Source organism: Copidosoma floridanum, unplaced genomic scaffold (genome assembly GCF_036245765.1).
Source record: "Copidosoma floridanum isolate Cflo_tuat_1 unplaced genomic scaffold, Cflo_Japanese_pri ptg000021l, whole genome shotgun sequence".
Taxonomy (NCBI): domain Eukaryota; kingdom Metazoa; phylum Arthropoda; class Insecta; order Hymenoptera; family Encyrtidae; genus Copidosoma; species Copidosoma floridanum.
The window spans coordinates 29,450,949-29,477,492 of NW_028321898.1; the positions used below are offsets into that span (position 1 = coordinate 29,450,949).

The following is a 26,544-nucleotide window of genomic DNA, read 5'->3' on the forward strand; positions in this document are numbered from 1 at the left end:
AAAAAAAAAAAAAAAAACAGAGACTTGGTCAAACTAGTGACACTTTGGCCGATCGAGGCTACAAGCGCAGAAGTAAGTCCAAGGGGCGAAGGAAAAAGACTGGGTGTACTGTTAGCCGAGAGCCGTACACCTACTTACGCTTGATGTATTACCGAAGAGCTTGAGGAATCTCGGCTGCCGCGCAAAGAACTAGGAGTCAGGGAGAAAGTAGACGGAGTAGGTACCTTTACCTTACAAGAAAAAAAAAAGAAAAAAAAAGAGTTTTCGGCGTTGCAATGCAAAGGGGAAGGGAGGCTCTAACGCGTTACGCGGGGAAATGTTGGGGAAAACAGAGAGGGGCTCCCGTTAGTCAATCCTGACTATGGGCATTTAATTTTCTGCCCTCCCTATACTAAGCATTCCTCCCCAAAAACGTAGGTACTGTGGTTGTCGCGTAGCTTCTTCAGTTTTTCATTCCAATTTCATTTCTCTTTTTATGCTAGAAATTTCAAGTAACGAGACGAACTCGTATACACGTACGACCCCCAGAACTGCATGAAACCAGGGGACCCTGACGTTTTCCGTTTTCGAAGGCGACGGGTATGTAATCGCGGGGCTCGCGCGCAAAGCCCTCCCTCTTTTTTTTTTTTTCTTCTCACCCAACAAACACGCAACCTTTCGATCCCTCCGCGTTCGGTAGTAGGCGTATGGGTCCCTATGTCCCGTCCGAAAGGAAGAGGGAACCGACGCTAATGTGCGTGCGAGCGCGACGCGCCGAGTGAGCCATCAAGTTTACAGAGTTTCGGAAACTAGGATGGGGATATGGGTGAAAAAAAAAAAAAAAATTACAGCCCAAAGGGCAATTAAGCAGCGTCGGGGCGCGTTAGTCGTCGGGCCCAACCGGTAATTGGGCCCTTCGAGGACGATTATTCCGCGGTGGACGAGCGAAAGATCGTTCCTCGCTCGGAGATCGGCACGGATCGCGTCCGAGTGATTTTTCGCACGCGAAAGCCGCCGCGGAGTTTGGCACGAAAACAAGACACGGAGGGAGGAGGAGAATAACAAAAAAAAAAAAAAAAAAAAAAAAAAAAAAAGAGAGAGATGTACACGATACGAGCCGACCGATAATAAATAAAGAACCGTGGCTGCTCCCGGCAATTATTTTCGCAAAAAGGGGCAAAAATAGCGAGCGTTGGCAGTGGAGCGCGTGCCGCGACGCGTATATATATACATACGTGTACTTTTGTCCTTCCCCGTGCGTACATTTTGTCTCTGTGTGTGTTTGTACTAGCTACTGATGGAGATCTCCTCTCTTGGACAGCCGAGGAGCGAGCACAGCCACCCCGTCCCTCCCGCGGGTGGAACTCTCCGTCCTATCTGCGTCTCGGATCTGCTCGACTGTGCCGCGGCACGGAGGACTCGCGTTAAAATGGAAACAAAAAAGGAAGCGCTTTCGAATATACACGCCCGAATTAACGCGCGTACATGTATATATGTACGTGTGTATGTATACAAGCGCGTCCATCGAAGCGATAAATTCTCGCATTACAATTTAATCGAAGCTCGCCTCTGTGCGCCCCTCGCGAGTAGTCTTTTTTTTGTTTTTTCATTCGCACCTTGTCTCCCCGGTCGCTATATAAATTTCAATTACCCCGCGCTTGCTTATTTCCGAGGGATTTCGCACGCTCGCGTGTGCGTGCCTCCGCACTGCGGCTTATTCGTAACGCTTCGTTAGCCTCGTCGCTTTTGTGCTCCCGAAGGACATTTTTCTTTTTTTTTTTTTTTTTTTTTTTTTTTTTCCCACCCCTCGCCCCTTATAGGATATGTGTGTCGTTATTTAACTCGTCGTCCTCGCGGTCGCTCTCTATCTGCGAATGATCATCGATCGGCGCGGATAAACTTGCGTGTGATTTTTCAACGGGTTGCAACTTGTTCGTACCTATACATACTATAGCCAGCTCTCCCCGGCCGATATGTTGAGCTGTTTTAATTGATTTTTCGGCCGCTGCGTTTGGCCGAAGGACCAAATTTTATGTCATTTACGCGCCGTGTGAAATCTCGATGCCGAAACACACACGAGTTTTAGCTGCTTTGGTCATCAACCCAAGTTCATTTTTTTATGAGCAAATGATTAGCCATTTTAAAAATAACACCTTTCAACTTGAAGTCTTGGTTGTTTTTTTTTTTTTTTTTTTTTTTCCATTTTTTTTTTTTCAAAATGTCACTCTCGAATTTATCCGCACGTGATTAGTCTCACCACCCAATCACCCATCGGAAGAAATAGCTTTTCTGGTGCGACTATTTTTTTTATGGTAGATCATAAAACCAAGCGAGGTTTAAAAGGGCCATCTCCAAGTCAAGATTTTGGTAGGAAAAAAAAAAAATCCGAGAGTCAGAGGGGCACAGGTGAACGGAGCGGGCGTCCGAGGAGCCGCGATACCATCAAAGTACCCTCAAACGGGGCCAAAGGAGCTACAAATACAAATTAAATCTCGTCTTACTGGCTATACACATCGGGGCCTGTTATTGCGTGCGTCGCGCGTAAATGCCCACGGAGAGCACCAACGCCGAGCGATGCTCGTGCATTATACCGTGATATCGAGGGCCGCGGCAAATTACCTTTCGCGCGCGTCTATACTTACACGCTCCGAGAAGGGGGGCCTTTTTGGATTTTACTGCCCAGAGAAAAGGGCCATTTAAATTTTCAAACTGGAACGGGAAGCCGAGAAAAAGAAGAACCATTCGAATGGAGCGGCAATAAAGTTCCCATAGCCTCGGGATACACGCGGGCCCAGTCAACGTACCTACGCGATTTTTTTGTTCTTAAACGATGCTACGCCCGGGCCATCGCAGCTTAGGCCCAACTCACCCCGAGAGGCCATAAACGTATCACCGTGACTCCCTTTTGCCCCGCAGAGGAGGTGTAAAGGAGCAGCTGTACAACGACAATGAGGCCCACGCGCGCGCGTGTATAATATAATATGAGCAAGTGCACGCTGGCGCGTAAATGGCTCAATAAAGGGGCCCCCGCTGCAGCCAGCCATGATGCCCCTCGACAAGCACTTAATAAATCAACCGAGCCACGCTGCTGTTGGTGTTTTGTATACGTACGCGCGCCCGCTCAACTTAATGCAGGTACCGGCGCGTATCCTTGTGTATAACGTAGGCAAAGTATCAAGCGCGCGAAAATGGGCTCGCTAAAGTGAGCCAATTATGCCACGCGCGTAGGTACTTACGACGTATAGGTATGTGTGCACGTGACGGCGCATCTCCGACGGCGCGTAAACTCGATCTCATTACAACTTATGTGCGTACTTTGTATGCGCATAACAAAATAGAGGGAAAAAAAAAGGAAACAGAAATTACGAAACACCCTGATAAATGTTAAAGTGTGTACAGGTTATACCTGTTGGTATATTACATAGTGATGTATGTACAGTGTGTAACGCGGCAGAACAAATCGCGCAACTCGCCGAGGTATACCAAGTATATTCACGTATATTTAATGCGAGTGTTGATTCCTGATCCCAAAAAAATCTCTTTTTTTTTTTTTCTAAGTTGAAAAATGATGATCTCATATACAGTGACATTGAGAACTTAATTTTTGCTATTTTGTCGCAGAAATCACCTCATCTTCGGGGATCTCATCGTAAATTTTGTGACAATATCGAGAATGATTCAATGGAACTTGTACAATTGATCGGCAAACCTATATATATTATTAAGGGTGACGTTTCAAAGTCAAAGTGAAAAATTACGTATAAAAATTCCTTGGGGCGTTTCTCGTACTTACTCTTCTTCGGGATCAGCTAGTTTTCCCTTATAATCAAGCCAAGCCTTTTATCTCTTTCTCAAAATTGAAAATATAAAATAAAATAAATAAACAAAGGGTAAAAGCGCTTTGGTTGCAAGTACAGTGAACGTATATTATTATAAACCCGGTTGACCTTAGCGCGAAATCGGTATTCATCGATCTGAGCGAAAGGACGTCAGTAGGTCCGCACCTATACGTGCAACAGGCCCTATTGGCGCGAGAATTCGGCACAGAGTCTAGAAGCGAAAGAAAAGGAGATAGCGCGTGGTATGTATATATACAATGTTCACAGTGTGAAACAACGAAACGGGCGCGCTCGGGCTTGTGTTTTCTCCTCTCTCTCTCTCTCTCTCTCGAAAAGGAGATAACGACGTGGAACGAGTTCCTCCGATTCTGCCACTACATCCCCATATTTTTTCCTCTTTTTCTCTCTCACCTTCACTTTCCCCTCCTCCACCCACCTCCCTCCTTCTCTCTTCGTTTCACTTTCTTCCTGCAACCTTTGCTACACCCGCATTAAAACTACTCGGGTTTTTTACGCGTCCCCTGCGTCCTTCCCAACAATTCCCTGCCCTCCCCCTTGCACTATTAGGCCTGTCTGGCTCTTAATTCCCCCGAACGCCTGTATATTTATATGCGGTGCACCAAGCACGCGTTCTCCTTGTTACTCCACTTTATGCCCCGTCCTCTCGTTATTTTTCCCTTCCCCGTCGTGGTAAGTGCGTATATGTATACCTACGAAGCCGAGTGAGCCGGTTAACGACATCGAGGCCGACGCCTCGGGATTCCCTGATCTCGATTTTTTCGCCCCCACCCCTCCTGTTTCTTTCGACGCTCCTCGGCCACCTCCTCCGGTACGTCTTTCCGAGAACGTTTTAAAAGTCGCGCACGAGCGAGCGCAATTTTACGAGGCTGCGGCTGCTGTTTGCATTCGATCTTATAAAGTGTTTCATCTCGCTCCCGTGTCTTTTTTTTTTTTTTTTTTTTTTTTCTCCACGCACGCGTAGTCCCATTATGCGCGGTTTGGCCCTCGAGGAGGAAAAGGCCCCCTAATATTTTCCCTCATCCGTACGGCCGACCGCTGAGATTAACCGTCCTCGCGGGACGATACAAAAAACAATTCGGCAATTTTACGCGACCGCCATTCCTCCCCCCATTTTTTTTTTTTTTTATTGTTCCGTCATTATCGAGGACGTTACTTGGAGACGGGGGGGCCATGCTTCGGCTTTTGGTTACACCAGCTTGAGTGAAAAAAAAAGTTTGCTCTCCGTTACGCGTATATATACGTATACAAGTGCATGATTATTTATCGATGTATTGCGAGATTTCTCGGGAGTAGCGCATGAATAATTCCAAAACGAAATGTTTGGGCGTGCAAGTGCATGAAAACGAGGGATAAAGCTCTCGTTTGTGTACGTTTGCATTTAACATATATTGTGGATATTTCCCCTCGAAATCGTATCTGGGGGTTTTTTTCCCACGTTTCCCGTCCATCTGGCTGGAATTTATCTATTTGCCATTTTCATTTCTTCTCCTCCTCCTCCTCCTCTGCCTCGTCAACAAAGGGGAAAAAAAAACGCTCGAGATTCCCGTCGGTTTTCATTGCTTTCGCGAAATCGTTCATCAAAATTCTCCGCTGCTCGGCTTGACCCCGATGATTTTTCAATCCCCGCGCCTATGTGCACCTGGCAAAGATATATGCAAGATATCGCGATTGTTTCTGGGAAAAACAACCCACTCCGAGCCATTTCGCGCATTGTTCTCTCGCCAATCCGTTACGAATAATTCCCCGAGCTACGTACGGATAAATCGGTTTTTAGGTCGATCCTTTAAACTAGATTCCCTCGGTGTGACGCGAGAGCGAGTTGGAAACGAGCCTTGGTACACGTAAACCTGTACAATGGTAGGGAAGAAAAAAACGTTCAATTAATCGACAATGGATGAAAAACCAAATTGTACAACTGTGCACTCATTTACATACAGCACGAGCGTTAAAGAGGGATGTTGTATACATCGTATAGGGTTGGGAGGGGGAGACCCCGTCCAGTATTCATCCCGCGTTCGATATTTATCTAAAAAGTGATGAAAACGTTGACCTCGAGCTAGAGGAGGGAGGGCAACGTGTCATTACACGCGTCGATCCTTGGCGGAAAAAAATCGCATTTTTGCCAGTCAAAGGGGGGTCCGGAGAGATGGATGGCAGAGGTCCCCCAGCTCCCTCCCACGGAGCAGTGAGTTTTCCCTTCGACACACGTGCATGGCACCATGTCCTAAGGGCATGCACATAAGAAGGAGGAGTCATGGCGATCGGGTTGATTTTTCCCCCTTTCCCAATACATGTATATGTTTGTGTGTATAAGGTACTGCAGGTCTCGGGTGCGCTCGCAATCTCCCGGCGTGATCGGGCGCGCACGCGCGAACGATTTTTCGCATCGGTGGGAATAGGAGGGGCGCGCCATTGACGCCGGCGACGAGGACCTTGGCTCTCGTTCGCTGTGATGCTGCAGCTCCCTTTAATATACCCGTGAACGCAACCATACACAACAAAGTCGTTCTCCCCGCAAAGTGAGCCGATCTATCCGAGCTATGTGTATAGGCATGACGCGGCAGATGACCCGTGCAGGACGCTCGCTATGAGCTTTCCCCGCCAAAGATGCCCCCCCCCCCCCCATATATATCCCTTTGTACTCGCTCGTGGTGTGTTGTTCTCCTCCGCACGTGAAATAATAGCGAGAGCGGACGGAGCCCATTTGCCGCGTGTGCCTTTCTCTCTCCGCGCGGATGATGCATCTCTCACAGCGAACGGGTGTAACAATATATATATATAGGATGCGTGTGCCGATCTTGGCGATGAGGTGGTGATGTCTTTTGTTGCTCGCTCGTCCGACGAGGTTTGAAAGGATCATCTTGTTTTCCTTGTGTATGTATATACACCGTGGCTCGTGTGGTTTCGCTCGGCCTCGTCCATTGTCTCGGAGAGTGAAAACTCGATCAAAGCGAAACGTGTCCCTCGCTCGTGTGCGCGAAGAGCCACGGGGTCACGGGGATGTATTAACCCATCTCTCGCGTGTGCACGTGGCTTCCGGGGATCAAAACGATTCCCAAGGTGGCTCTGCCACTTTCACTCGTTCCGAACGAATCTCTCTTACGGAGGAGCCATTTCAACTTGGGTTGCGCGGAGTAATGTCAAGTACACGTGCAAAGGTCCACACCACTTGTGTTTATCGTGCTTTGTTGGTCCCGAGTGTTTAACAGGTCTTGGGCGTCTTTTAGCTGGTGCTGTTCATGTGCGTCAACAGACAAAAAAAATCGGATGCGACGAAACTCGTGTCGCGGTGTCAAAAGAGCGTTTGGTGGATCACGGAGAGGAGGAGGGGGATGATCTTCTCTGCCTGTCTTTCGAGCCTTTGAGCAGGGTACAACCGAGAGGAAAAGAGAGCCGTAAGGTATATCATCAGCCTTAACGTCACCTTTTACGATGACAGCGTTGCAGCTTCTCCCGCGTCGTCACGTATACATGTATCACACATGGTATGGGTGACGTGTAGGTTTATACCTGCTTTCTTCCCACTGTCTCCTTGTATATACCGTGGCTCCTCTTTTCTTCCCTTTCTTTCGCTCTTCTCTTCTTTTTATTATATGCGTGTGCATCCGATGCACGTGCGCGCTTGCTTTATTAGGGGTCGACGGCACGCAGTTTAAATTTCACCCGTGAAAAACATTCGTTTGTCCCTTGATTTATGAGTAGGCTCTGTTACATATTTACAATGTATCTCCGTTTTTTTTTTTTTTTTTTTTTTTTTTTTTTTCTTCTTCGAGCGCGTTTCCGCAGAGTAAACAGAGTATTTTAGCTTTGCCGATGGTTTTGGAAAGTACTTCGCTACTTTAAAAGTTTTTTACCGTGGGCATCTTCAGTTGATGTTGGGGAGCATAAATACACATTTTGAAAAAAAAGTAAAACGAATTCCAAACATCGGTGTTGTCTGTCGGATGAACTAATTGATGTTTCGGATGTTGCAGGTTTCCACATTTTTTTTTTTTTTGGTTATCTGATCGTGATCTTCTTTTCCAAATCGTGAACTGAGTGCAGAGAAAATTCGGGGTAGGATAGCAGAGAAGTTTTCTTACGGACATTAAAATCTTCCAATACTAAGTTTCCTTCCTTTCCTTCAAACTGCTCAGTGACTCAATTCGTTTGGAAAAAGCCGCCACGAAAAAGAACAGAGACTTGAATTTGATTTTTGCCAGTAAATCTGCTCCTGTAAAAAATTAATTCCTGTGCGTGAGTGTACTTCAAGTAAATTCTCGGGAGTTTAATGCCTCAAATAAATGTCTGTACAGTTCTCGCGACAAATGGCTTTTTTTTCATCCCTGTGATAATGGTCCCCTTCAACGGCACCGCTTATCCCTCGATTCATCGATATTCCTTCCGTCAAACTCCCCAACGGGCCATCGTAAAATTCGGCACCCGTCGCTCTTCGTGTGTATACACCTTGCATTCGATTTCGGGGGAACCAAATACACACCGTGTATGCATCGAATATCATTTCTTCGGAGCAATTACCATTACCAGCCCCCGTAAAAGAAGAAAAACGACGATAAACTAAACCCACCGAGGAGCAATAACGCCTCGAACGTCGTCGAAATTTATTTTACGAGGGTACAATAAGAACAGACGCGAGAGCACGAGTGCTTGATTTAATTGTTACGAGGAGAAATCGTCCCTCTCTGATAAATTTCGGGGCATTATCGTTGCCGCGCGGCCAAAACGAATCCTCTCGCAAAAAGCCACATCGAACGAAAAGAGACGTCACTTTGAGAGATCCGCGGTGATAAATCGGCGGATGAACGTATGACTTTGCGAGCGTAGCCGGAATTCGCGAACCGACCTTTTCCCCCCCGCGCAGCGAATTGCTCCTGATTGCACGTCAGGCTGCGTATACATGGAGTCTTGAACTTCCAGGACCAGCCATAAGCCTGTGTGAGTGCGAGTGAAAAGCAAGAACATATTACTCTCTTTCTCGCACTCACACGTGCATATGGGCTGGTCCTGAAAGTTCAAGACTCCATGTATACGCAGCCTCACGCGTGCGAAGGGAGCGCGTTCCATTTTAGCTGTTCACGAAGCGCATGTAATCGAGCAGTCGTGTGTTTGTGTGTGTGTGTGTGTGTGTGTACCGATAGGCCGCGCTTGCTCGTAAATAAATCGGGCCCCTCGCGAATTCCCGAGTCACGAAGATACGGGGCCTCATTAAGCCATTGTACCCGTGGATTACATCGTCCCTCCGGAAAGTCCCTATACTTCTTCCATTCAGCCCCTTTTCTTTGAGTGTTGGTCGGTGCTCTCTGTCTACATGATATATACCGTTGTGTGTTTGTCACAGTGCACGTATATATTATTATATATGCACGGGCTCTCTCTATTTCTAATCCGGTTGACCGCGGAACGCCGGGAGGACTATATAATATATACGGCTCCGTGTGCATGTGTAGTGAATTGTCTCTGCCGATCTCTCGATAGCACTATAGCAGGGCGCGCTGTGGGGGTACGATATCTGCTGGGGAACAAACGAGCCAACCACTCGGTGCATTGTAATATTTATACATCGGGGGTCCTCTCGCTGTCACTGGTACACCTATACCTGTGTTGTGTGTGACAATAATATATGTGTATTATAATATTAGATCCGTGCAGTGCATGGTGACTTTTACATTAAATGTGTCGCCCTTGCGGTATTGTGTGTATACCTATGCTTGTATTGTAACGTTTTACTTACTCTCTTGTGCAAGGCTGTGCCGAGTGGCGCCGGTTTTCCAGACGAGACGACGGCTCGTTAAGTATATACATTACATATACGTCGTGTGCCCGAAGTTGCATGCAGATGGTATTGCTGACGGAAACAAGTACATTAGCCTTGAGCTTATTCATTTTTTTTTTTCACTCGTGTAAATGCTTATACAATTAGAGCTGTGGCTTTTTACAAAACACCATACAATTGTTCTCGATTTTTGGTTGCCGAAAAGAAATTGTAGGTGTGGGCTGGAAGTGCCGAGGAGTAGGTTTAAAGTACAGGATTCGAGATGCATGAGAGGAAAAGAGACGTGGATGGATTCTAGATTATAAGAGCAGGCAAGCAGGTATTTTGAAATTTACGTAAAGATGAACGAATGCGAATCCACACTATTGTTTCTAATTTAGTAATTGAAGATATTGTACAAAGTTATGGGGTAAATTGATCCGTATACTAAAAATTTTATACGTACAGCTGGCACTTTGTGCAGTTTTCGTAAAGCGTTTGACCAAAATATGACGATCAAAAGAACTATTTTATTGCCCACCCAACGCAATGAATTGTCATTTCAACCAAGTGAAAAAAACCAACCTCGCCATCCCCCAAATAACTATACGAGCCATTCGCCAAGTCTCTCTTTTTCTCGATCAGGAAGAAAAAAAAAAGGGGGGGAAAAAGGCTCAAAACTCGTTTCACGATTCACCGCGCGCTCGTCGCAAACGTCGTCGAGGTGGAATAATAGAAACACGTACATTTTCGTCGGAGCCAAGGAGCATCAGAGGAGCTCGTAAAGCGAGCGCGCACGTGTACACACACACACACACACACCTACAAATGGTTCCAACAAAAGGAGGGGAAAAGAAAAACCAGCCGAGTAACGACAGCGGTAGCAGCCGCCGCGGAGAATGTATAGTTGGAATCCGCAAATAACCGCGAGAAACAGAGCGGGGGAGAGGGTGGCAGTAGTAGTAGGGAATCAAAGCACAGAGCGGTGTCCTGCGGTGCAGGCGGTATACATATACCTACAACAACAGATGTATACACGGGTACATATACATATATACACATGTAGAGCAAATCAAGTATATATATATATATATATATATACCATCGGGGTACAAGTAGTCTTAACAGCGGGAACGAAAAGTGAAATAGAGCCGAGGAGAGGCGGCATCGGAGAGTTGTCGGTCGCGCGCGGCCGAAGATGACCTTGCAAGATGATGACGTTGGGGGTGGAGGAGGTGGTGGTAGGGGGGGGTATGTATGTATGGATATGTACACGTTGAATGGGCACCGGGAAGGGAGGCGGGAGCGATGTGAGAACGAAAGGCCCCCATTGTCTTCAAGGGCGCGCTTGTGCTCTCTCGTACACCGATGCCATTATAACCGATGTTTATACACGGTGTGCGCTCTGTAGAGAGAAAAATCGCCAGCGGTCGTCGCGGCGGGCGCGATGATGCATCTTAATTCGCGTGGTTCTTTGGCCCGCGCGGTGGAGGCCCCCACCCCCTACCCGATCGGATGCGGATAGTTTTGCAGCTCGTGTGCACACTTGTACCAGTTTGTCCGTATTTGCGAGTCCGGTCGCGTGCTTTGGCGCCGAAAAAATCTGCTGTCGATGCGCGATACGTGCCGAACGACAAAGTGGACGATTCTTGCGCTCGGCATTTTAAACGCGACGTTTTCGTGACTCGAGCCCCGTGTATGCATGTACCATCAATTGCGCGTATCTCTCTCTCTCTCTCTCTCTCTCTCTGCTACTCCACGGCTAATTGTCGAGTCGGTGCGGGCTCTTCGCTTTGTCCCCCCACGGTCGGTCCCATTCTCGTCTCGCTCTTCTTATTTTTCCTACGATTGTCTTTATCGCAGCGTTACCATCCACGGCGTATCTTGTCCATGTGTACTGTATACGCTGACCTTTAAGAACATGCGATATGTTGGCAAGCAACAATTTCTCCTGACCCAAAGCTACAGGGCAACCCCACGGTGGGGTGGGTTTATCGTACAGGTTTCTTTCACTTGCAGTTTTTCGCAATTAATCTGTATATTTCAAAAGGTGAAAATAAAAGAACCATTGTAATGGACAATCCCATTGTTATAACCCCAAGCTTATTAACATTGAAATTCAATGAAAAGTTATTTATCAACTAGGACCTCATGGATATATATGCCATATAAAATATCATTTATCACACCACGGAGCTCATTCGAAAAACCTTATTACCTGTGACCAACTCTGTACATTCATCTTTCTCGCTCCGATGGGAGGGAAGAGGATAATATGATAAATACCTGCATCCAAGCACTATACATATGTCCAAATTCCAAATGAATGAATGAACAAAAGCGTAAAACCAAAGGGGGAGGGGGACTAACGAAAGTTATGTCCCATTGCGCCAACCGGCTGGTATATAGGTGGACACTGTTGTGTGTGCTCACGACGCTGCCAGATCTTCACGTGAATGAGCGTTACGTAACAACACGACACGGGGACCAACAAAAAAAAAAAAAAAACACGGGGTTTCCCAATTTTCGTTGGGAAAGCCTTTGATGACTTTGTCGTTGATTGGCCTTAATTGCCCGACAAACGAGAGGAGAACGTTGCTACTGCCCCTCGTCTGGCTTTTCCTTTTTCCTCGTCGCGTCCACTGCTCGCGAGCTCGTAATTATCGGCAAATCATCATCGATTTTCACGGATCTTACATCTACTCGATCAAATCACGATTGTTCGCGTTGATAGTACAGTCTCTTCGTCCAATATGTCAACCAGATGGGACGAGTTATTCAACAGATGCATTCATATAGTATTAAAAAAATGCCAAGACCCAAACAAACACACGTACACCCTCCGTATAATCGCAATGGATGAACATGCAAACGAAGTAATCGAACGACAAAGACCCATTTTCTTTTTAATCCTCTTCCCCTCGAGTTTGTACGTACATACATCGAGCGTACAAATGAAGTTTCGTAATTACGTCCTCTATCTCGCGCGTGTATACCCCAATACACTCGGTACGTAAGTATATGTATTATAATATACTCGACTGTTGCAGGGAAATGCTTATTTATAGATTTCGTAAATTCACAGAGAGAGGCTCCCTTTGTTCTGAAACGAAGTGAAAGTCGTAAAGCAGAACATCGCGCTCGCGCTCCGGCTGTACGTGATGGTACACGTGTGCAAACGAGAGGAGGAGGCACGAGCCGCGCGTGTAAGTACAGCTCTCACCTTGACGAAACTCCCGCGAGCAGCCGTCTCTCCACAACAAGCACACGTCGTTTACCTTACACGCCTGTGTAACGCGAGTGTCATCTCGTTGCAGTGCCGATTCGCAAAAGCTCGGCTCAATTGGTCCCAGGGGCGCGGGAGAGGTGCTCGTGTTTTTGCCCGGTTGTGCGTGCGTAAACGAGGAGGGGAAAAAGGGACGAAATAATAGTAGGCACGCGTGTGTCCCGTACATAAATATACGCTTCGACTACCTGCGTGTGCGCGCGCCGTGGTTGAGGGCCTATCGTCGTTTTCGATCGACTGCACGGGTATAGCTCCGTGGCTGTTATCTCCATTGTCATCGACCTCATCATCATCCAGCGGGAGGAGTATACATACAGGCAAAACTCCCTCGACTTTTCGCAATCCTGACGCTGTAACGTGTCCCGTGGACACGGCAAAGTGACGTACGTCACTCGAAGCGTAATGACGTCGACATAGCACAAGAGTTTTCTCGTTGGGGTGTACCCGTATTATTTTTTTTTTTTTCTCCTCTCTATATCTTTCGCTGTTGGATGGCAAACTCGCTCCAAGACTCTCGTAAACGATGACTTGTGCCGTTGCATTGTTTTGTACACTTCAAAACTGCTCGCCCAAATGCTCAGTCCATTACATCTAGATTCCCCCCGAGCAACAAGCAATTAATCACTCGCGTGCATGACTCAATCTATACAGCTGAAGGTATGAGAGGGTGGAAAAAACAAAAAAAAAAAAAACAAAGAATTCGCGTACATATTATATTCATAATCACCCATAGCCATTATAATCTAGTCACAATAAGGTTGATGCTAACGCAAACGCGTGTCTTTTGATTGTCGCAGGGCTCTCCCGGTCGCGGAGACACAGACTCAGCAGCCACAGCCAGCCATCCGCAACGGGGCAAGAAACCCCATAGGAGGAACGAAGGAGGGAAGAAGAAAAAAAGGGGGCAGCCGAGGAGGTAGGCAGCAACAGCCCATAGATATACCTATACACGTAAGCCACCGTATCAGAAGGAAAGGGGCGAGGGGGAAAAAAAAAATATCCGAGAGGGAGGGAAGGAGGGAGAGAGAGGAGGACAGGCAGGAAGGAAGAAAGGAGCAACTCCCGCTCGGTGGAGGAGGTGGCCGCGGGGAGGGGAATGATCGGGCTGTTATGAGAGCGGTCTCGCGCTAAGCTTCCGAGCTGTATACACACCGCCGCCCGTACACGGCCACGTAATATACGGCAGGGGAGGGAGGACATGCCGGAGGTTCAGCGCACCGAGTCCCCGAGGTCGGCCGGCGAGTATCGGCTACTCGACTTTGTCCGCGGCTGTAACGACCCTCCCGGCCCCGCTGCCCGTGCCAGGCCCCGCAGCTCCACCGGCATGGCTCCCGCGAGCGCCTCCTCCTCCTCCCTCCTGGAACAGGGGGGATCGCTACCGCGCCGCGGCAATAACAACAACAGCAACCCCAGCGCCGAGCGCAGCGTCTCCTTCAATCGGGACGTCCACGTCAAGAGGATCGGTGAGTCGCACGTTCTCTCTCTCTCTCTCTCTCTCTCTCTCTCCTCTGTGCATAATAATAATAATAATAATAATACATACTCACCTACTACGCTCCACTTATAAATAATAATAATAATATTATACTCTGCTATACTGCTGCTGTGATGCTGGTATCTATACTATATATAATACATGCGTGTGACTTACCCCGCACACACTCACTCACACAATAAATATCACGTATAGGTATAAAACGCATGGGGTGTACCTATATGTATGCGCATATTTATAAAACATATATACCTGAAGTGTGTACTGTAAGCGTCGCGGGCGCGAGAGACACAGCGTCGTCGTCGTCGTGCTCCGGCTAACGAACAGCAGCTTCCTATACATATATGTAATGTGTACCCCCATACGTGCCATATACGCACAACTACCGCGTACCGAACAATGACTTTTCCCTATAGTGTAGCGCTGCACCTGTCCCCGTATATCGCAATACTTACCTCCCGTCGTTCTCCTATTTTATTTTATTTTCCAATTTTACAAGAGAGAAAGGGTTGGAGCAGTCACCGCAGCCGCCTCAATTTACCCGGTATGCTGGCTATACTGTATATATACACGCGCGGCCATTATCCGACTGCAAAGAAGATTGGCTTTTTGTCGCGAGTCGCCGCTTCTCGAATTTCATTTGAATTTTCAGCAAACCCCCCCCCCCCCAACCTGGGAGCGTCGTTACTTCGGATACGGGCGTGACGAGCTCTCTGGGGTCTTCGACGCCTTACAGACGACGGGCTTTTCGAGTTTAGCGACGCCACCCTGACTTATTTCCACCCTCGGCGAGACCGAATAGCTCGCACTATACGGTGGTACATCCATCCGTGTGCACCACGGTGAAAGTGCTCGTGACGTAAGGGGAAAAAACGCGGCCCGCGGGCGGTGCACTCACAAGGGGGGGGGGAAGAAGAAGAATAAGGGTTTAGATACTCCCTCGGCTACTTGTACGCGTATATGTACACGGAGTCGGCTCGTCTGCCCGTCGAACGCAAGCTGATCGAAGCAAGGAGGAAAAAGCCGTGCGGCGTGTGTGCCCCCCCCCCTCCCTCCACTCGATTCTCCTGTCCATCAGTTCCGCGCCGGTCGTCCGCCTTCCCTTTGGCGATCGCATTCCTCTTTATCCGCTGTGAGAGAGCACCGCGGCAGCGTGTGTGTATACATCCAATATATATAATATATCCCCGCTCCATATGTTTGTCGACCGGGTCGAACGAGAGGAGTGAACAATCACGGTGATCATCGGTCACTTCCCAGTGTCTCATTTTCTTCAAAAGTGCAGTTTTTTCCCGGTGATTTTTACCACAAATAACCCGGTAACGTTTACGGTTGGAGGATACGTGAAACGCCGGCTGTTGACACTCGTGCAAGTGTTATTATTCTCGTAATCTAAAAATTACCGCCATCAACGAGACCCCCCACATCTGAACGCGCGTGTAATAGTACTACCGGGGGAGAGCACGACGGCGACGACTACGGCGTTCCCGGGCGCAATTACCCGCGGAGATCCGTCCGACTCCGTCTAACTCATTCTGCTTAATAACTTCTGTCGCGCGCGTCCCCGTGGATTAGACGGTGATACGCGCCCGCCTGGGGCATCAGCTGCCCGTCTACCCACCTCTTTTTTTTTTCTTTTTTTTTTTTCTCTCCTTGGCAAATTCCCCACCTCTTTCGCTCCTCCGTTAATTAAAGACCCACACACGCACAATACGGGCGGCTTTCATTTTAACACCGCAAATTAAATCAATTAGATTCTCATGACGATATGGTGTTACTCGCGTAAAGCGCGTCGCTCATTCGGCTCTCATCGTGATGCTGATGGTTTTCTCTCGTCGGGCACTCGCTGTTATTACTATTATACCGATTAACCAACGGTACACAACGAAACAACGACGCGAACTAGGAACTCGCCTTTTTTTCATTATTGTTATTATTGCCATTACAGTACATTCAATAATTCCATACAACAATAATCCGAATTTTCAATTGGAAATTTAATTCAACTAAATAATGTGTACTCATTGACTAGCATTTATACCTTAACGATTAACCCTTTTTTAAAGACTTACAATGATGATTATATAACTATAATAATAATATTAATCGCTACATGCTTACCATCATATTATTACAACTGAGGTATGATTATCCAGTTTTAACGATTATTTAACAATTGAATCATTACTAATTTTACTGATAACAACGCAACGAAATAAACAATATAATAATAACAATAATAAATATAATAATAATAATAATTATGATTATGATGATGATAATATATTTCATTGTGTCACATGAAAAAAAAAGTACTGCAATTGTTGTTCAAAAAGAAAAACTGAATAAAAATGTGCCCTACCTAAGCATTTACGGCTCGTAAACACGAGCTGTGCAGGAAAAGAGAAACTCCGGGGATGTAATTTGCGAGGGATTTTATTCAATTACGTAAAGGATGAGCTGAAATCGCATTTTTTTTTTTTTTTTTTTCTTTCGAAGCGGCGGACGGGATTGAGCGTATACCATTATGTTTTAGCTGTGAGAAAGTTCCATTTAAAGCCGAACGAGGTTTTGGATACCTACTTGTGCCGTAGGGAAGAGACGAAGGTATGCGGAGTGACTGAGTTTCAAACGTTATGTACATCGAGTGCAAGAAAACTTTGGATACAGTGGAGGGAGTCGCGTATTTTTACCTTTTTTTAAAAACATTTTAATATCACCTCGATGATTCATGCGAAAACAGCTAATTTTTCAATTAATCAATCATGTCGCCCCATGAGCCCAAGAAACGCCAGGTATTGCAAAATTCTCCAGCACGTATCGTCATCGGGACGAGTGGAAAAACACGCGGCTGTACGAATATTCTATTACACCCACACGGGAAGCAAAAACGACCATCTGCCGGCATAAGTGGCACTCGAGTGGTTTTCGCCTGTTGCAAAAGACGCGGCTAGATGAAGAGGGAAAAAGAAAAAAAGAAAAAGGAGACACGTTCGCGTGGTGCAGGCGGCTCCTCCACGTGACTTGAAACCGCTCGCTTGCTTATATACATTGAGACACGCGCGCTCTCGTAAACTCTGCACACAACAGTAGCACATCCATCCACATAATACATCCAGAGTAAGTCCACAACTATATACACAAAGTTAAAGTACACACGTAACCATTATATGCCCACTGCAATGTATTCATATGTACACATACCAGCATCGTATAGCAGAGGTGGAGGTTACAAGAGCAGGGAGGAGGAGAGACAGAGAGCACAACTAGAAAATTAAAAAAAGAAAAGAAAAATAAAAGAGAGAGAGAGAGAGAGAGAGAGAGAGATGCGCTCATCCTCCTCGCCATACGTGTACACGTATAAGATTACTCGTACACTCGGGGCAGGGGGGAGGCGTCTTGGCGAGCTGCTCCCGACTAATTATCAATTGCGTCACTGGTCTTCGTCGCGCGCACATAATAGCTGCACACAGGGTGCACCGTCCACATATATAATAATGTACCCGATGGCACATGTATACCAACACACACGTGCGCACGGCAAATTCCTGTGTCGTGTCGTGCTCTGCTGCTGCCCCCCCCCTTCCCCTTACCCCTGTGGCACGGTAAGTACGTATATATTATATACACACGAGTATGTGTGTTGCAGCACCGAGCAGTGGTTTAATTTGCCTCCGCAGCTCGGCTTATTATGCAGCAAAGAGTGCCCGTGGCTAGTCACAGATATGCACTCTCGTAAAGGCGTCCAGGTTATACTTGTAATATACTTAACCCGAGGCAGCTCTCGTGATTTGCAAATTGATAATTCCGTGTTACGTGCGCCCCAGCACTTGCGTGCGACTGATCGCCAGTTACACGTCCCCGGCTTGGAGCTTCTTTACTTTCTTTTTGCGTGCCATTATTTGGACCTCCTAAATCTGAATTTTCACGTACAGAGGAGTTATCACTTTTGTTGTTTATTCAACAAATGTTGGATGGAAAGCTAAAATTTTGTAAAATCTGTACACCCCCTCCCCTGAACTTTTCATTTGGCACAGATTCCGAGAGTTTCGCATTAAAACCACAAGTACGCAAATACCTTCTCGACAAGAGCCCCCCGTAGACTGAGAGAATATGCATCATGAGAGTCGATAACACCCCTATCGATGGTCCAGAAGATGAGCAAACAGTCACGTACGAGACGCGCTTTGATCTTCCGCGTGTATGCCGTGTCCGGTGTACGGAGCTCTTGGGAGCTGTGGTTTTCTTCAACAAATACTTGCAAAGTACGTCAAATGAAAAACAAATACATATATGCATACTCCGAGAGGAGATGGATGCATTATTGGCGAAAACAATCGGCAAATAGCCGACTTTTCGAGGGGACAAGATGAAAGAAGTACCCGCCCGAACGAAAGTATATAGGTATGGATGTACGATGATCGGGGAGAAAAAAGACAAATCCGTTTGACACGAGTGGATAAACAAACAAGCTTGACTCGATGCAAAAATCTTCCACCACTGCTTTAGACTCGCCGAACAATGCGCGATCCGGTATGCTCGTGAACGCACTAAAAGGGGAGGGGGGCTGAAAAAGTTTGTTATTGCCGGTCATTAAGCAAAACAGCCATAAGGAAGTTGTTAATGAAAGCGAGGAGAGGCGCACAAGAACTTTTTTTTTTTATGATGTTTTATTAGCTTTTTCTGATATACATAGGCATTCAATACAGCTAAAGCCACAAGGGCTAGAAATGAAAAAAAAAAAAAAAAACGATTAAAGATTATCGCTTTACAAACATATAAAACTAATCATATTTATCAAACAAATATTTGTTTTTTTTTAAGAAAATCACAAATTAGAGAGCACGCTTTAAAATTAGGCCTCTTAACAATATTCGCAATAATGTACGGTGGAGGCCCAAGAACATAGTTCAAGGCCCTAAGTAGTTTTACTCTTGAAGCAGCATAAATTGGGCAGTCCCACAGAACATGATTAATGCATTCCGAGGGGTGACCACAAGAGCAATTAGAGCTCGCAATGAACCCAATTCTGTGTAGGGACTCACCCAAGTTATAATGGTTCGCTGTAATACGATTGACCCTAGAGGTAAAAAACCTGTCTACGTTTAGACCAAAAAACCAGGGCCCCTTAGATTTCCTAAATGAATTTTGAAAGTATAGAAAGTACCTCTAGTGAGACTCTGTCCCTTACTCCACTTTTCAGTGCTACTGTACATTGCTCTGTAAAAAGATTCACGAAAGTCAGTGAAGGGAACTCTATAGGAATCACTAGATAATTCGCTGGTTGCGTCCTTGGCCAGAGAGTCTGCTCGCTCATTTCCCTTTATTCCAATATGTGATGGAATCCAACAAAATTCAATATGACAAAGAGAATTGTTTGACAAATGAGAGTTTAATTTGGCTTTGATACTATAAATGTAAGGATTCTTATAGATGGAAATTTTATTGGAAATAAGAGATTCCAAGGCACTTCGAGAGTCTGAGAACACGATTGAGCTAGAGATCCCAGTATCAACGATGTAATCAACCGCAGCTCGTAAGGCAACACACTCAGCCGTAAAGACTGAGGAGTGGCCATCAAGAGCTATTTTACACGAGAAAGATAGTGCGGGGCAATAGACTGAGCAGCCAACACTAGGATTATTATGTACCTTGCTACCATCCGTATAAACAGAGCAAGATCTCTTTTCGTTGATAAAGTCCTCTATTAAGTCATTAGGCCTGTCTGAATCCTGCAGCTCTTTGCCCAGATCAAAGTTAAGTTGGAGAAAAGAAAAGAGAGCTTTAAACATTTTTTTTTCAGAAGTCCAGGATATTTAATATGCAGTCACAGTAAATTTTATTATTTCCAAAATTTCTATTGGAAAAAGATTTGTAATAGGAATCAATATTGCTAAAAACTTCAGAGGTTGGAATAGACAATGCCTTGGAGAGGTAAGAATTACAAAGAAAAGCGGCCCTGTCAATGAGCAAAGGCATGCAGGACTCCGCATGGATCACATTAATAGGGCTACTGATTCTATATCCTAAGGATATTCTGATTGCGCGTGTTCTGTATAATTTGCAACTGGTATTGACCTTTGTATGTTTTCGGTAAGTAGACAAACAATCCATAATCAATAATCGAACGAACGTAACTTTTGTAGAAAATCAGAAGCGCACAAGAACGGGAGGAGGAGAGAGAGAACAGCTGGAGCGCACAGGGAGCTATAACAGGGGAAGATCTGCCGTAAATGTATTGCACCACAATGAGAGCCGTGGAGCGTCGCTGTGCCATTACGTTGTTACGTGTATATATGCGTGGATGATGATGCGGTGGCTGCGTATGGGTTACGCGGTTCCTATATGTACAAGTGCGCTCAAATTAATGGGCACAATAAACGAGTGAACGAGCGCAACTATCGGCCCCCCTCCTTATGCCCACACGGATTCTTTTGAGCCCCACTGCAATCGGGTATTATTGTTATGTCGCGCACACGGTGACATGTATACATTTACGAGCGTCGGCGTCATCGCGGTGGCCTTACCGGTACGGGCTGTTACTACTAGCGCTTTCAGGTATACATGTATACATATGTAGGTTGTCCCTTCGAGCTACCGCAGCCTTATAACTTACTGTCGATTATATTATAGTACCGCTCGGTATCGCGAGCTTCCTCATTTTTTTTTTTTTTTTTTTTTTTTTTTCCTTTCAATCCCCTTTTGCCATTTCGCTTGTCTAATTGCCGAGTTTTCGATTTATCGTTATTCGAGCCGATGTAGCTCGGTGTCCCCATGCGTTTATTGGACTCCTGTCGAGTGGTCCGATTTACATGTCGTTATGGGAGCACGAGACTCGTTCCGGTAGCTCTTGGTAGGGATTTGTTTATGTCACGTTTTCATCCTCCGACATGCACACTTGCTCAGGAAAAACTTGAATAAACATTACTCAAAACCCAAGTTGGAGAGCCGAGCATGAGCCGAATAAATGAAACAAAAATTTAACGAATTGCCGATTCACTTCTTCCGTACTTTCATCAGACACTACTTTTCATCCTGCGGGTTTCCAATTACTCGACATTCAAATATCGTTCCGGTGTTCCCAATACGAGGCCCAATATACAAAAGCCCGCGAGCGAGTGGAACAAATAATCAACGAGCATCGCGGGCAGCAACGGTTGTTACGATACTCCAACGGCTGATCCATCGAGTGCGTGTACTGCGTGCCCTCCGGCCTGGCAAGGTATATATATATATATATGCGTGCAGTAAGCCGAAGATATATATAAAATATACCGTGCCCCATGCACCGCAACTGGTACCTGCTTCGCGATATGGGATACGAGCACGGGCCAGTTGAGAAAACGGACAATTGAAATTTGGTCGTTACATGCTTACGGATAATGCGATTCCTCTTCTCTTGTCGGTTGTGTTGCGGGCTACCGGCGCCTTTAACGGGTCAATCGAACTGCAGTGCGCGCAAATTTGAATTTACGGCGCCCCGTTAAGCGAACGCAAGACCCGTTTCCCGCGCGTGCGCCTCTCTCGCGGAAAATTGCCTCCTCGTTCGGTGTTCTCACCCTCCCGAGCATGTATGTGCATACAGATGCGGTGGTTAATACTCGGTACGTTACATCGCTTTTTCCTTTCTTGTCCGCACTCGTTGAGCAGTAGTGTATAAATGGGACATAATACACCGCTTTGGCACTTGTGTTGTGCCTCCCGGTGCAGGAGCTTTGTTTTGGGTGAACGGAGACTCGATGCGCGGGTATGACGAGCTTCGCGAGTGTTGAAAAAGGGGGGGCCGCAAGATTAAGGGGTACAGTTACACTCATTTGTGTCACTCGGATCATCGACTCGTGGTTTTTTGATCGATTTGCTCTCTTACAAATAATTTAGATTTCCATGATTCGGACGTTGTTTTAGCCAAAAAATTGTTACCAGCTCCAAAATCTAATTCTTAGTCGATTTGAGTCGTTAAAAAAAAAAATCGTCATCGGTATTCAGCTGATGGTACTTTTAAGGCCTCGATCTTTTGAAACGTAGACCTTTCTTATAATTCCTTACCACATAATAATGTTAGCTTTTTGATTAATCTATTAAAATTCATTCATGGCATGTGTATATTATATTTATTGATTCATCGTTTGAGTTATTGAATTGCTTGGAAACAATTTGAACGGATCGTCACGATTGGCCAAATTATGAGGCTTTTGGAGTGACGATAAAGTTATTATTAAATAAAATATTTTCAACCACTTTGCAACCTCTGATTTCTCACCGCGTTAGTTTGCACAGTACAACTTTATCAGCCCAACAAGTTTAAACTCTTCTTCTTCTTCTTCTCCTCCTTTGGTTTGCATCACCAGTAGATTCATTTTACTTGTAAATGGCCGCGTCCTCCTTACGCACGTAAATTTTCAAGAACAAGCGAGAACATCAAGAGCCAAAAAACAGATACAAGAATATACACGACGCGAGGACGAGGAAAAAAAAAAAAAAAAATTTGCCGCGCTTGGTGCGATGACCTCGCGCCTCGGGTTCGGTGAATCAAGAGAAGAAGAAACAAACCGTCGGGGAATGAGGAGGCGAGCCAATTGGATTTTTGCTGCTGTATTAGTCAGGTGGTGTTTCTTACTAATTTTTTTTTTTTTTTTTTTTTTTTTTTTTTTTTTTTTTTTCTTGTGTGAGTGTGTGTCGGAGAACAGCGAAACGACGCCTGGACGGCACGATCATTGTCTGCTGATCCTCTTCGATCTTCCGTAGCTTCCCATCTGCTCGAGCTTCTCGAGTTTCATCGCTACCGTTCCTATACACGTGTGTGTGCGCGGGTCTACACAACTACTGGTCAACGACACGGGCTGTCTTTCATTTTCTTGTACCTAATTCCTATGGGCATATACGTATGAACATAGACACGTACTCCATAGTCATCGTCGTTGTAGTATACACACCCATATTCCTACCCGCGCAGAGAACTGTGAACACCATTACAAGGTTTATTCCATTACGGCTGTTAATACGCCCGTAATCGATGGAAGATCTATTTAGATCGTACGCGGTGATTAGCTCGTATACTTTCAACACTTGCCCACCGTGTAATATACTCCGAAGCTACGTTTATTAACGAGCACGCGTTGGTGTAAGTAGAAACTGTACACCAGAGGTGTCTGAAAGTATTTTTTTTTTTTTTTTTTTTAAATCCAAAAACACATTGTCGATGGCTATGTTACGCGTGCGTGAGATCGAGAGCCGTAAATTAATCACTGTAATTAACGAGGAAATGAAAGCGATATATCCACCGCGTGGAGAGCTGGGAATCAATCTCAATGGGAGGTTCGTGTGAAGAGAAAAAAAAAAAAAGAAAAAAAAGGTGCTTCGTCGCGGGGTATCGCATGTACATTTTCGGTGTACCGTACGCTAGATCGGTTTTGATCAAAAAGGACTACGCGTTGATATAAACTTTCAGCGCGTACAGTCACTTAATTCTATTACATCTATTTAATATCTATTTCTTTTTTTCTTTTTTTTTTCTAATTGAATTTGCTTGTATGATCTGGCTTGTGGTTGCGCTGGCACTTGATTCTTTTTTTCTCCTGTTTATCTGTTGTGGCTAAAGTAACAACCTCTAACATTGATCAAACAAACCGAATTGTTGTTTTATTTTAGACAAAAATTTTGCTTCAACTCAATTTTGCATGAAAAATGGTTAAACAATGTTTCTGACTTGATTCCACATCTTGCGGGGTTACAACTTTTTAAATATTTGGGTCACTAATCAAGAGTTAAAATTCCAAAATTTCATCTCCACATCGCAACAACGAGTTGTAGCAAAATTATTACCCGCGATAAAATCACTTTTCTCTACTAATTGCCGAACTTGCTCTCTTGTTACCCAGGACATCGTGTCCCCCTTGGTATATCCTTCAGTTTCGTAACCATTTTTAGAACTTCAAAGACTCTCCAAAGCTCTTTTCCTCTAAACTTTTGGGGCCATCGCGAGCATAACTGCGCTTTGATAGCGCTACAACACACTCGAGAGCGTCGGAGGGGACTGACGTGGAGGGTGCACACGTACCTTCATCCGATTAGAGTCTGCGGCAGATTTCCAGCCGGCCTTTCCCTTCCCGGGCGCGCGTGTACCCTCACACACGTACATATACTTACGCACGCCGACTTTGAGCAGCGCAGAGCCGCTTAGCTTCGCCTCTCATCCCCGCTTTGTACGCGTCCCCCGTATATGCGTAAATCAAAGCTTTGCGCTCTTCTAGTCGCGCTTTAAGGAGGTTACGCCGCCCCGCGATCGATCTTGGGGGCTAATTTCAACGCGAATTCGTTGGTAATGCGATTATTGTCATTAGTCGCGGCGAGTCACGGGATACATAATGTTGGGTTCTGACACGCGCGGGTATTTTCATTATTAATACCATTACCTCGTCGTTTGTTCTCATGATCTAGAACGACCTGCGATTTGCTCATTTACGGTCCCCAATTTGACTGTTTGATAGCTTGGGATTGAAATATGTGACGCTTAAAAAAAAGGCGTTTATATTTCGCCGTGTTTAAGTGCTATTCTTGCGAACAACGAAATAAATGAGTAAATTCGTCACGCCACGTATATACCAATACATTGTATCCGCTGTTAATTGCCCGGCTCAGCCTTTCGTATATGGAATAATGATGTATCGTTATATATATATACATTTTTTTAACTTCGGTCTCCCGAATTTCATAATTTATCGCTGCCTCTGCGACGCGTGTTTCGGACCCATACTGCGCTCGTTATTATGCGGAGAAAAACAACTTGATCTTCGCCCCTTTGGGACATATATATGTGTATATTGATATATTTTACGAGCAATAAACGTACACCCTAAATATTAAACGCTGCATTTTAGATCCACGTGAAATAATCGCGTGTCTTCGTTGGCTCTTCTTTGATTGGGTAACGAGCGCATTTCTCCGTAATCCCACGATCCCCTCTTCATTAACATCCCGACTTGTTTTTTTTTTGTTCTTCCCTTATAATTTAAGACGCGGAGGTTCAAGGTACAGGTCGACCATAATTGTAAGAATTATCCGTGAAAAAAGACCATCATCTCAAGGAGAGTTTTTTATTTTTATTTTTCCCGCACGCAACAAACAAAGTCAAGGATACCGCGTGCATATGTGTGTACCCACTTGTTCTCAGTTTTATCAGGGGAGTGTAGGCATACGCAAAAAATATATCTCAATCACGTTAGTACTCGGGTCGCTTATCGGCTCAGTGTACGTTATCCGTATACATACGCGAGTTCGGCACGACGCATGTCACGAGGCAAAAAAATGGGGGGAGGGAAAGTCACGTTGTCCCTGTATGATTTACCTCTGCGCCATCTAATATCGGCTCTCTTGAGTCTTGTCTACGATAATTTTCATGTCTGTACGATCGATCGCGCTCTCGTGAATACTTTTATACCCGTACAAGTTGCCCGGGTGTATATAAATAGCCATTGTGAAAACATTTATATTTGTCGCTAAACGAAATCCTGAATTTTCCTCCGTACATATTATGCATCGTCGATTGCGTCGACTTTTTTTTTATTATTTTTTTTTTTCTTTCGTGCTTACATTGAAATTTCATTATCATATATTACAAGAAAATCATCGATTCCAGTTGCTCCGCTCCCTGTACTCGTGTGATGTAATCATGTACGGGAAGAGAAAAACTTTTTTATAGTTTCCATACATAAAAAAAAAAAAAAAAAAAAAAAAACTATTGCTAAGCAAACGATTAATCACACGACGTTTCAAAACTTGCGGCCAAAAGCACTTTCGAAAAAGAAGATTCCACCTATAGATATTTCGATCCCATCGCCGGACCACCGCATGTCCAACTGATGATGAATAAAAGTCCCCGTACAATATTGCTCATACGGTGCACCGCGTGTATAAAGATTGTATACTCGTACAATTTCGACTCGGGCCCGGAGGAAGCGCGCGAAGAGCACAGAGACTAAGAATGTTCGGGAGAAAGGGTTACGACCCATACCCACGCGTGTACCGCGCGAGGATCAGCGGCGAGAGTGACGAAATCGAAGATGCCTGCACGTCGAGCGTATGTGTGTAAGTACAGCTCGAGCAGCGAAAGTTTATTACGTACACGCGCGTTGGCGAGACAGGCGTCTGGCGCCATTATCGGGCCATCATCTGC

General features: G+C 45.6%; 1 protein-coding gene across 1 annotated transcript in view; it reads left to right on the plus strand.

Annotated features, from left to right (window-relative positions):
• Nucleotides 1–13,991: 13,991 nt before the first annotated feature.
• blo (bloated) overlaps nucleotides 13,992–26,544 on the plus strand; it is a 180,523-nt gene continuing 167,970 nt past the window's right edge. The window contains exon 1 of the mRNA XM_023390494.2: nucleotides 13,992–14,340. Coding sequence (XP_023246262.2) covers nucleotides 14,076–14,340 — 265 coding nt within the window. The 5' untranslated portion in view covers nucleotides 13,992–14,075. The remainder of the gene's footprint in view (nucleotides 14,341–26,544) is intronic.